We start from the raw sequence: 12,992 nt of genomic DNA on the forward strand, positions 1-12,992 counted from the left end.
TAAACAGAGACCCCTTTTCAAACTCAGTCTGACCCCGAATGCTGCCAGTTTTCCATTAGAGTACTCTATGGCAATAAATGGCTTTAGAGCCAGCAGTTAGAATTTTTATTTTTCAAAGAACAATATAGGTGAATAGTCGTCTTTGAGAAGGCAAAAAAAGTGTATTATAGAAACCAGGATCCATTTTAAGGCAAGCCTTGCTGTACCTTTTCCCTAACCTTTTCCCATGAACAAAAAGAAAGATTAAAATTCCAACAGAAGGAAAATCGCCTTGGAGAAATATCTGGAGACCGATGGATTTATTTCATGTGTGACTTAAAATAGCCTGGGTTTCTAGTACCACATAAAGCTGTATTTCTAATGAATTCCTGTTACCCTACTTTTTCTGCAGCTTTTTTTCACATGGGCCTGTCTACAGATAGAAATAGGCTAATTGTTAACAGTTTTACTATCTTTCTTTGAGAAATCCACAAAATAGCCCATTTTTTTTTTTAAGAGAGATAATCTAAAAGATTGGCGGTGTGGGAGGAGTGGGGAATGCAGCTCTTCTAGGGCTATTTTTTTGGTCCCAAGGCTTATATTTGGAATTAGGCTGTGTTTCTGGGCTGTAAGCCTGGGATGGTCCTCTTGGTTTCTTGTTCCTTTCAGGATTTATAAATGCCATTTGGGCTCATTATAAGTTAGTTTGTGAAAACACAACAAAGCAATGTATTAAGGTCATTGGGCAGCTCATTAGGTGTTTTTTTTCATGTCAGAGTTCAGTTCCTGATGAGGTGTGTTAGGAAAGCAGGGGTGCCCTGGCATCCAGGCAAAGGCAGTGCATTCCCAGGAAGGAGCCATCCTGCTCAGGCCCGTCTTGCAAGTCTTTGCAATGGATGATCAGGTCACACACAGCAGGGGAGTCTCACACAGCGTTAGCTTAAGAGAAAGAGATGCCAATTCCACCACTGTTTGGCTGAAGCCCCTCATTAGGAGTGTACAGTTTGCCCTCTGCTCCCCTTCTCTGTGGGATTCTCATTTGTTGGGATGAGGGAGTCGTGTATGGCTGTGGGTGGGGTGGGTTGGGCTGGAATGGGGAGAGGGACTCCACACGGGAGTCTGGTGCAGCTCACTGTCCTGCTGGCCCATTCCAGAGAATGCCAGACAGAGGCAGGAGGGCATCGTAAGCGACTCGGTCATGTACTTCACCGAGGAGCCCCCAGAGCTGCCGGCCAACAGCCCACAGCCCCTGAAGCTGCGGCGCGTCCTGAACCTCAGCCCTTTCACGGTCACCGACCACACCCCGATGGAGACGGTGGTGGACATCTTCCGGAAGCTGGGGCTCCGCCAGTGCCTGGTGACCCGGAGTGGGTGAGTAGCCGGACCCTGGGGGGCACAAGATGAAGGGCCCATGGGAGGCTGATGGGGACCAGGGACCAGTCCTCCTAAGAGATGTCAGTAGGCTGTGGCGAGTGCAGGAGGAGATGCCAGCGGGCTTGGAGGCAGGCTTCCAAGTGGGGCTGCTGTCTTCTGCCCTAAGGCTGAAGTTCGAGTCTAAAAGGGAGGAGCCCGTGGGGAGGGGCTGGGGCTCCCTACCCCAGCCCCCACAGTGGTCCAGGTTCCTGGAGAAGGTTCACCCTGTTCTGCTAAAACGAGCAAGGAAAATCTCAGGGCTGATGAGAAAAATAGCTTGAGGCGCACGATGCTCCAACACTCCGTTGGTGACACACTAAGAAAGAGAGATGGGAATCTCATAAAAACTGTCGCACATTTTTCACACATGCAGTGGTTGAGAAGAAGGATATCAGCCCCTTTACCTTGAGAAAGCTGTGCAATTGGCTTGTGGAAGCAGGCATGGCGAGGGCTGCAGCTGGATTTTCCCATGCCGCTGGGTGCTCCATCCTGGACTTTTCTCATAGACAAATCACCATACACAAACGTGAGGTGCACATTGTGCTCAAGTCATTCCCTGATGCGCCAACCTGTTGAAAATGACTTGACATTTTCAAGTGTGATCGCAGAGCCAAGAGCTTTGGTAGCTCGTGGCTCAGTCTCCACCACAGCAGTATTGCTTTCGCACCATGTTATCAGGAAGCAGAAAACCAGTGCTGTAGAGATCAAAGGTTCATGATGGTGTGAGAGGTGCAGTGCCCTGTGGGCCATGCCTTGGGCTCAGGGGCTCTCCCTGAAGGCCACGGCCTCAGAAGCTTGGGTGGAGGAAGGGATTGGTTTGGTTCAGGTAGTCTGGAACCTGGGATTCTCTGCCTAGTTGATTGCTTTATGGGCTGGGGGTGGGAGGTAGGGTATGGGCTATGGAGACATTGGTACCTGAAATAGCAGTTTTGGCCTTTACTCTCTGACACAGTTTCCAGGGCTGCCTCACTCCTGGTTACCCCAGCAGTTCTCAAGCAGGGTGATTGGCCCTGCAGAGATTTGGGGGTTTCGTAAGTGGAGGGGGAAGATGCTACTGCTGGCATCCAGTGGGTAGAGGCCAGGATGCTGTTTAACACCCTCCAGCGTACAGCACAGCCCCCATCAAAGCAAAGACTCATCAGGCCCAAGTGACACTCCTGTTCCTGCTGAGCGCCCCTGGGCTGGCTGCCCGGCGTAGCCACAGAGCACACCTCACTTGGGCTTCCCAGGTGGCATGCGGGTAAAGAATCTGCCTGCAACACAAGAGATGCAGGCAGATGCAGGTTCAGTTCCTAGGTTGGGAAGATCCCCTGGAGGCGGACATGGCAACACACTCCAGGATTCTTGCCTGGAGAATCCCCATGGACAGAGGAGCCTCTGTCAGCAGGCTACAGTCCATGGGGTCGTAAAGAGTCGGACACCACTGAGCGACTGAGCACACGCAGCAGGCAGCCCTCACTTGCAAAGATTTCTTCCTGCCGCCCTGCTCATGGCGGGCAGCACAGGTCTCTGCAAGGGGCTGAATTGGCACTTGACCCAGAGAACTCCTAGCCAACGGGATGAGTGTCCTCCTTAGCTCTGACTGCAGCTGTTGAGTGTCTTGTGCTTGAGGAAGGGGCAGTCAATAGTGAACAGATGAATAAGCATTTGAGGCTAGAGGTCATTTTTCCTGGTGGGTTCTTTTTTTTTTGGTCCAGCTGTGCAGCTTGCAGAATCTTAGTTCCTAGACCAGGGATTGAACCTGGGCCCCCTGCAGTGGAAGCGCAGAGTCTTAACCACTGTACTGCCCAGGACTTCCCCTCTACTGGTGGTTTTTAAAGGCACCCAGTGGTTCTCAAACTTGAGCTGGCATCAGAATCTGAGAGGAGTAAACTTTCAGGTTAAACCCCGAGTGTCAGGCGCTCCTGCAGTTACTGATCCTTCTGATCTGGGAGGGGCCCCGAGAACTGTACTTGTAACCAGCTCCCAGGGGCTACCGCTGGTCGAGGTCCCCACTTTATAAATGACTGAAGCCCACTGATGTGCTTGAATTTCCAGTGCTCGGAGAAATACCACCGCGATCACCCGTGTCGTCTCAAGTGTATAGCAGTTTCTCTTTCCCTTTAAAATAATAATCTCATGTCAGTTATCATTGGAATTTTCAGTTCTGGCAGGAAATTCTGCCCTTGACGCCCGCTCACACCTCATGGAGCCCCATGAGGTTTTCCTGTGAAGATCTGGGTGCTGAAATTGGCTCCGAATGTTCTGTGAGAACACAAAATCGCTCTCACTCTCTCTCGCTGTACATATTTTAAACAAACACAGATGCTGATACGTTAGCGCTGGCAGGAGATCCTTGTTTGCGGGGCCTTTCATCTCCTCGGGCTTTGAGCCAGGGCAGGCCCGGCTCAAGCCAGCTCGTGTTTTTGATCTGTTCCATCACCATGTACCGTCCCAGCTCTTGGCTGAGCCCCACAGCTCGTACCCTTGACTAGTGTAGTGTCTGAAGGACTTCTCAGGGCCTGGGCTCTACGGTGATCATGAAATCAGACCGGAAGCCAGAGAAGTCTTTGTCCTCGTAAAGTTGAAGTCTTGGAAGCATCCAGTGACCAAGAGTGAATTTGGGATTTTCCCCATAGCGGATCTAGAAAGAAAAAGGGAGCAGAGGAGATGCTAGGTGGGCCTTGAGGTCCTGACCAGGGTGGACTTCTCACAAGAGCCCCGCTGCTCTAATCTGAATTATGTTCATGGTCATAGATGGGCTGTTTATCATTCCACAGATTCACTTGAACTGCTACCCAAAGAGGCTGGACGTTGAAAAACTTGATTTAGCTGAAGTAGGACATTTCATACCACTAACAAACCCCCTTGGAATGAACGCTGCCTCCTTCTGGGAGGTTGTTCATCTTTCTTCTTTTTTGATATTTGAATAACATCACTGACTCAATGGACATGAGTTTGAGCAAGCTCTGGGAGTTGGTGATGGACAGGGAACCCTGGCATGCTGCAGTCCATGGGGTCGCAAAGAGTCAGACGTGACTGAGTGACTGAACTGGACTGAACTGAATTACTTTTGCAGGCCAGGGCGCAATTTATACCTGAACCCAAGGCAGTTCCTGAATCCATATTTCCCCAGAACCGTTACAACCAGCTTGACGTTCAGACATTATAGTTACCAAGCTTTAAGACAGGGCTCAGGACTGCAGATGCCTAGTGTTTTGATGCTGTCTTAAGGATGGATGTAAGGAAACAAAACCCAGGCTTTATAGATATGGGAAGGGTGCCTGTGTGTGTTACAGTTAAGTTCTTGTCACTTTGCAGATGCTACCAAGTCTTTTTTTGAAGCAATATTGGTTTCCTCAGCATCTTACTGAGCTTCTATGTGAGGGAGAACTGGAGGAGGCTCAAAAAGTGTTACAAAAAAAGAAAATCAAGGAGCTTGTCAGCCACCAAGGAACATGGGTATCATCCAGTTTGAGTTATGTTCTCCAGGTGTTCTGGAGGGTGGTGTCCTGAGCCAGGCTTTCAAATACAAATGTCCGAAAGGACTGAAGCGACTTTTAAGCTGAATGACTGTCTGCTGATTGGTGGCCACAATCTCACCTTGTAGGCATAAGCTGCTTGCCTTCTGACTATTCGTTTTTCATTTTAAAGGGAGTTGAAGAGCTGTTATGGACTAAATTTTGTGCCCCCAATCCCCAAATTCATACACTGAAGCTCCACCCTCCAATATGACTGTCTTTGGAGACAGTGTCTATAAGGAGGTGTGTGTATGCATGCTGAATCACTCAGTCGTGTATGACTCTTTGCAACCTCATTGCCAGACTCCTCTGTCTGTGGCATTTGCCAGGCAAGAATACAGGAGTGGGTTGCTATTTCCTCCTCCGGGGGCTCTTCCTGACACAGGGATCGAACCTGCATCTCCTGCGTTGGCAGGTGGATTCTTTACCACTGAGCCACCAGGGAAGCCCACTTTAAGGAGGGAGTTAAGGTTAAATGAGGTCATAAAAGTCCCATCCCTAATCAGATGGGACTGATGTCCTTACTAGTGATGCCTGCATAGAGAAACAGGCCGTGTGAGGACACAGCAAAAAGGTGACCGTCTACACACCCAGGAGAAACAAAACTGGCCACCACCTTGATATTGGCCTTCGCAGCCTCCAGAACCAGGAGAAACATACATTTCTGTTGTTAAGTCACCTAGTCGGTGGTACTTTCATATGGCAGCGCAAGCTGACTCCGTCAGAATTCAGACTCACCTTGGCAGATTTAGGATAATAGCATCTTGTTTTATGGGGCATCTTCAATTTTACTGTGTTTTTATAAATTTTAGAAATGTTTAGTCACTGATCTATAAAAATAGTTAAAGTCAAGTGGCTCCAAATAGCTGGAAGGAAGAAAGTGTTAGTCGCTCGGTTGTGTCTGACTCTTTGCAACCCCATGGACTATAGCCCACCAGGCTCCTCTGTCCATGGGATTCTCCAGGCAAGAATACTGGAGTGGATTGCCATTTCCTTCTCCAGGGTGTCTTTCTGACCCAGGGATTGAACCTGGGTCTCTTGTGTTGTAGGCAGATTTTTTTTAATGTCTGAACCGTCAGGGAAGCTCAAGAATATTAAGTGGGTAGCCATTCCTTTCTTCAGGGGATCTTCCTAACCCAGGGATAGAACCTGGGTCTCCCACATCGCAGGCAGATTCTTTACCATCTGAGTCACTAGGAAACCCCTACACAGTTGGAAGGAACAATGATTCTTAGCTCTGTCCTCCTTTACCACCCCTGACCCTTCCATTCAGACAACCACTTTCTTCCCTCCTAAGAATTTTGTCTTCTTGAATTAACAGACTGTATTTTCTGAGCCATTCAGAGTTACAAAATAATTGAGCAGAAAGTACAGAGTTCCCTCTCTGGTCCTCTCTGTTTCCCTTCCTGTTAACATCTTACGTTTATGGTTTATATTTGTTGCCCTCAATGAGCCAGTATTGAGATGTTATTATTAACTATGATCCATCTCCCTGGTGGCTCAGTGGTAAAGAATCCACCTGCCAATGTAGGAGATGCAGCTTCGATCCCAGGGTTGGGAAGATCCTCTTGGAGGAGGAAATGGCAACCTACTCCAGTATTCAGAGGAGCCTGGCGGGCTACCGTTCATGGGGTCACAAAAAGAGTCAGACACGACTGAGTGACTAAACAACAGTAATCATTTACTTTAGGGTTCACTCTTGGTGTTGTGCAGCCTGTGGGTTTGGGTAAATTCATAATGACATGTATCCACCATTGTAGTATCGTCAGGAATAGTTTCACAACCCTAAACACCCTCTGTGCTCTGTCTGTCCATCCCTTCCTCCCCTCAGCCTCTGGTATCCACTGACCCTTCCACTGTCTCCATCGGTTTGCCTTTTCCAGAACGTCATAGAGTTGGAGTCACACAGTGTGTAGGGGAGGGAGGGGTGTGCATTTCAGGTTCCTCTGTGTCTTTCCCTGGCTTGATGGCTTGTTCTTTGTAGTGCTGAGTAATATTCATTTTCTGGATTGACCAGTTTGTTGATTCACTCACCTACTGAAGGACGTCTTTGGTGTTTCCAAGTTTGGGCAGTTATATTTGAAGCATACATTTTCTAAGACTAAGGACATTCTTTTTCATAACCATGGAGCTGTACGCAAAATTAATAGTAATTAAGTATATCATTCACTATCTAGTTCATATCATTTCAGTCCAGAATTCCTTCAGCGTTCACACATTGCATTGGTTTGTTTTGCTTCTTTAGTCTCTATCTAGAAGAGCTTCCTGTCTTTTTTCCTTGTTATTTATGACCTAGATTTGTTTTTAAGAGTTCAGACCAGTAGTCCCACATTGTGAATTTGTTTGATTGCTTCCTCATGGTTTGATTTTTTTTTTTTAAGTAGCTTTGGGCAATGTTCCAATGTCGATGATGTCATAATGTCAGCTTTTCTGACTTGACTACTGGGATGAGGTGGTGATGGCCAGAGCCCTCTGTTATAAGGGGACATTTTTCTCTTTGTACGTAATCTGTGGAGGGATACTTTGAGACCATGTGAATTTTCTGTTTTCCAGCAACCATTTACCCAGTGGTTTTGGAATCCATTGATAAATGATTGCATTGGGGGTTGCAAAATGTTGATTTTCTAATTCTATTGTGCTTGCTACATTTTTTCTCCAGTTTTTGAGACAATTTCTTTAGTTGTGCTTTCTTTCAGTTTTGTCATCTGTGTTGCCATTATTCTTTTTGTTCAGCGTGTTTTTTTTAAAAAAACACTTTCAGCATTTTACCTGTAATATTTCTAAAGTTTCATAGTCAATTATTTACTTTCTCTATTGACAATGTATAAATATTAAACATTCACTAAAATTTAATGTGGCTTGTTCTTTTAAACACTTCAAGCAATATGTTATAAATGTGATTATTATAAAACTTATTACTGTCTTGTTTAGAGGTAAACTGCTGGCTAATTTCCAGTTATCTTCATTTTTTGCAGTTAATAGAAAACTAGGAAAAGCGAATTTGACTTAGTCACACAGTCATATCTGCTCGTTTTCTCTTTACCTTGTATTCCGTATTGGTCTTACTGAGAAGAAGGAAGAGAGTTACTACTATTCCTTTTCACGTATGAAAACTATATTAGATCCTCTGGGCGTTCTATTTGTGATTAGTTTAGTATGCTTTTTATTTATTTATTTTTTAAATATAAATTTATTTATTTTAATTGGAAGCTAATTACTTTATAATATTGTAGTGGTTTTGCCATACATTGATAGTACGCTTTTTTAAAAACCTTATTTATTTAGTTTTTGGCTATGCTGGGTCTTTGTTGCTGCACAGGCTTTTCTCTAGTTGCAGTGAGTGGGGGCTCCTCTTCCTTGCTGTGTGTGGGCTTCTCATTGCAGTGGCTTCTCTTGTTGTGGAGCACGGGGTTTAGGTGTGCAGACTTCACTGGTTGTGGCACATGGGCTCAGCGGTTGTGGTTCCCTGGCTCCAGAGCACAGGCTCAGTAGTTGTGGCATATGTGGGAACCTCCCGGACCAGGGATCGAACCCATGTCTTTTGCATTGGCAGGCAGATTCTCTACCACTGAGCCACGAGGGAAGCCTCTGTGTATCATGCTTTTAAAGGCCCTTCTTGCTCTTTGCCTCTCTCTTGAAGATGTTCCAGTGAGATGGAGGGAAAGAAGTCCCTCTCTGCCCCGGGGTGTGATAGATGGGGAAACTAACACGAGAAATCAGTTGCTTTTTCAAGGTTAAGGTCCAGCGTGGTCATGGACAAAGAAGTCAGAATTCTGACCTTACAGTTCCACTGACCATGGTCCATCTCACCAGCTATACCTTACTGCAATACTGCTATGAGTACTTGCGCCCCCCGTCCTCATGTTCGCTTCCTGTTGGTAAGAGATGAGTTTGATACTTTGGCTTTAATTAAATAAATGACAGTGTAGTACAGTTTTGTTTTCATATTTTTTGGTATATCATCATTTTTCACAGATAGGAGAAACCTGTCATTTTTAAACAATCTTTTCTCTTTTTTGGCTGCACCTTGTGTGGCTTATGGGATCTTAGTTCCTCAACCAGGGATTGAACCTGCACCCCCTGCACTGGAAGCAGAGTCTTAATCACTGGACCACCAGGGAAGCCCCAGAAACCTTTCACTTTAATAGCCATACAATATTCCAGGGTGAGACTGCCATCCTTCTCTGTTCTCCTCTTCTTGGGGATGGTGGAGATGAGGTGAGCAGAATTTTGCAAGTTAAGTTTGCAGTGGAACTTCTTTTCCCTGGAGAACTTATGTACATCCCCTTCTTTCACTCCTTTCACTTTCCCCAGGGGGTGTGATTTGACCCCCCACAGATGTTCATTTAAATATTTAATAAGCTCGAGAATGAGGCAAGGGCTGCCATGAACAGTTGTGCAAGTGTGTGTTCATGGCCCAGGATCACTGTTCACATTGTGTTTGTAAACAGTAGGAGCTGGACAGTTTGCAGTAGAGGTGGCCCTGTACCAGGGGCTCTGGGAAGTGGCATTGTGTTTGTAAGGAGACAGCCATGGAAGTTTGGAAGAGGATGTAATTTATATAAATGGTCAGACATGAATGTCAAACTTTACCCTTCCAGTAAGATAGATTTAAAATTGAACCAATTGTTATATCATACTTAAAACTTCTTACACTTAAAATGCCTTACACTTGGGATTTCTGCAGTGTGATCAAGTTTCGACATTGGCTTTTGTAAGCCTTTTTTAACTGATTATATTCTTAAAAATTGGGTGAGCATATTAGTCATCATAGGCTTACTGCAGTAATAAGCAAGGCTGTAATATCAGTGGCCAAACACAATAAAGGTTAATTTTTCTCCCATGTCACTCACATCCACTATGAGTTGCAGCAGGTGTGAGCTCTGCACCACACAGTCATCCCAGGGCCCAGGTCTTTGAATCTGATGGCTCCCAATTCATCCTCTGTGACCTCAGAGTCCTTTACTGGCTCCTCTGTCTGGAACCGGCAGATGAGAGAGGAAATGTGCAGGTGACTTGGGAGGGGCATCGCTCACCTCCACTCACATGCCATTGGCCAGAGCTTTCTCAGTTGGCCCCACCCATCTGCAAGGATAGCTGGGAAATGTGGTCTCTCCCTGTGCCTGGATGGGAAGGGCGCTGGGGATCAGAGAGGCGTGAATCAATATTGCAAGGCTGACCTTTTTTCTCTATTTTGTTTCTTCTCCAGGAGACTTCTTGGCATCATCACGAAAAAGGATGTTCTGAGACATATGGCCCAGATGGCAAACCAGGACCCTGAATCCATCATGTTTAATTAGAAACAAGATGGTAGTTTCTTTGAGAAAAATACAGCTGTATCATTGGAAAGAAATAAACAAATGATAGTTACGCTAATGAACAGTCATGCATTGGGAGCAGCGGAAACAAAAGCTTTGTTTGAAAGGAAGGGGAAAAGAATGATACTTAAAAAATTATACATCTATGAGTAGGCATTTTATAACTTTAACCCCTTATGAGTTTCAAGCTGTGTTGTGAGTTTAATAACTACTGTGGGGGCATGCGGGTGGGGGTAAATGATGTGGTTTGTACAAGGATCTGGAACACAATTGCTGAGTCATGAAGCATTTGCCCCTTATGTGGCAGGTTGGTGTTGCTAAAGTTTTGAATCTGAAATGCCAAGGGGTATTGGCATGTCAGTGTCATTATTTATTGGTTCCTGAGGTTTGACTGCTATGTTACTGAATCAGACTAAAGATATTTGCACTTACTTTGTTGGAAAAGAAAAATAAATTAAATGTGAACATAGTGAAAGCTGCAAGTATGCTAGTGGGTTCACTTGTGACCAGCCATTGCTGGCTCCTGTTCTCAGCCTGTTTTGTTGCTTATCCCTTAGTTTCTGAACCAAGATTGGGTCTTCTGCTATGTTGAGTATGAAGAAAACATTTCTCTATGCAAGACCAGCATCTGGGGACTGCACGATGAATTGTTGGAGCATTTAGTGCTGCGCTGTTTCCTGCCACAGAAAGAGATTTGTCCTTATTTTAGGGTATACATACCCATCGTTGATTTGCATCTCCATTGCATCTGCTTCATTTATTGCTGTTGCCTGTGCATTCTTAAATATTGATCAGTCCAGCACTTTCCAAGGGCCACATCCTATATTCTGCCGGCTGCCATAGTGACTTGAATTTCCAAATAGCGTATACAAGTGTCAAAACAGACTACCCAGTGTTAGTGCTTATATTTCCTCTCAGATCTTATTAAATACGGCTGCCGAGAGGGTGAGGCAGATGAGTTCTCAGTGGGAATTCCTCCAAATGGGTTGCAAGAGAAATACTAAATTGATTCTAAATCTGTTCCATTCTCCTCTCTGTAGGATGCAAAACATCCAGCTTTAATGTGTAAGCATACACTTTCATATTAGCAATCAGAGCACAGGAGGACAGAGTTAAATTTGAGACAGCCAATTTGAGCATTGTGCATCTTTGAGTTGAACGTAATGATCCATTTATTCTTTTAGTCAGGACTTCGGTCGTGTCTGTGGGGAGGAATTAAGCTATGTTTCTTAGGTCCACTGGGTGATCTCAGTAAGATCGATGCCCCTTGTCCTTTGCCTTTTGTCTTTGTTCTTTCCTTTTCCCTGAGTCATCCTCATCCTTTTCAGTCTCATCATTGGCTCTTGATGTATCAGGTGTGCATTTGGCTGCAAATAATAGAAAACACACAGTGAAGAGTGGACTAAGAAACCTGGAGGTGGGCCGTCAGGGCTGTTTCCACAGTATCCTTGATGACTTGTGGTACGTTTTTTCCACATCCTTACCCCTTACCCGTTGGCTTCCTGCCTCGTAGTCACAAGATGATCACTGACTTGCCAGGTCTGATAACTGCTCTCTAAGGTGGAAGAGGAATGAAGAGGCAGGTGACAAGGTGTATTGTGTGCGGGGGGAACACAGAGCTTTCCTAGAGATGATTGGCTTACCTCCATTGGCTGAAATTCTGGTGCCCCCCAGCGCACATGAGTCTGGGAAGGAAGTGTTTAGCTATATAGGCATGTTGCACTCAATGAGATTGAAATTCTCTGAATAAGGAAGGGGGGTTGGCCCTTGGGAGGGGGATGGTGTCTACTCTATTGGATGCTGTCATTGTGTGTTTGTCATTGTTCTTCCTGCCATCATCCCCCTCTGTCTTGCTGACCCCATCAAACACTCTCCTGTGATCTTACAGCCCCCTCCCCTCTTGGATTTGACCTGGCACTCCCAGTCAGAAGCCATCCTTTCTTAGCCCTAATAAAAATGTTTATTCTGGAGAGAAACCCATCTATAAGAGGGTTTCAGTGAAACTTCTTGTAGATACAAGAAAATATACTGATGGGTTTAACCTGATTGAAAATGTAAAGGAGTTAAAGTCAGATCCCGCTGACAAAAGTATGGAAAATGTGTCTGTAATTAACTGGCCTCCTTCCAAATAATAGCAGATAGCCACTTCAGTGTGGAATGGGCAGTCTGTGGTAGTAGAATATAATCTTAGGTTCTATAAGAGAATGACATTTGTGGTCGCACTCACAGGACCTATGTACTGAGTGACAGATCATAATGTTTTGTTGCTGTTGAGGTTTCCATGGAACAGTGCGAGTGAGGCTGGATTCTCCTGGGCTTTCAGTCCTCAAAAGTCTAAATGTAGTTCCCCTCTTACTCCCATATAGGTTATTCAAAGAATTTTAGTCATAGCCTGGATTTATATAATCCAGGACACCCTGTTAGCTGAAACATGGAGCTTCAGAAGGGAACACAAAACAGTGGACAGACAGCCAAAGGTCAGTAAAACCACAGAATTTCCCCTCTTCCAGCTGAGGCCTGGATAGAGGAGAGGAAAGGGGAGTTGACTCTGGGCCGAGGTCAACCATGGACTCATGTCCTCTCCCCCAGTGCTTAGCTTAGATTCAGCCGTGGGGCTCAGAGGGCCAGCATTGGACAGCCAGCTCAGGACTGGGGTGGGGGGCTTGTAGCACCTCTGCCAGAGCCAATTGCCTGCCTCCCCTGGAGCCCTGACTAGCCACTGACCCTGGCCTCAAACAGACTTGCAGGGAACATACCGCTGGGCCCTTTGTTGCATGCGGAT

The 12,992-nt window shown here is 45.8% G+C and overlaps 1 protein-coding gene across 5 annotated transcripts in view; it reads left to right on the plus strand.

Annotated features, from left to right (window-relative positions):
• Positions 1-10,679, plus strand: part of CLCN4 (Cl-/H+ antiporter 4) — a 74,010-nt gene extending 63,331 nt beyond the window's left edge. For all 5 annotated transcript variants that reach the window (XM_055437997.2, XM_055437994.2, XM_055437995.2 and 2 more), the window contains 2 exons: positions 1,134-1,350; positions 10,102-10,679. In XM_055437997.2, coding sequence (XP_055293972.1) covers positions 1,134-1,350; positions 10,102-10,192 — 308 coding nt within the window. In that variant the 3' untranslated portion in view covers positions 10,193-10,679. The remainder of the gene's footprint in view (positions 1-1,133; positions 1,351-10,101) is intronic.
• The last annotated feature ends 2,313 nt before the right edge of the window (positions 10,680-12,992 follow it).

Source organism: Moschus berezovskii, chromosome X (assembly GCF_049115385.1).
Source record: "Moschus berezovskii isolate FMDL1 chromosome X, NW_MosBer_1.0, whole genome shotgun sequence".
NCBI lineage: Eukaryota > Metazoa > Chordata > Mammalia > Artiodactyla > Moschidae > Moschus > Moschus berezovskii.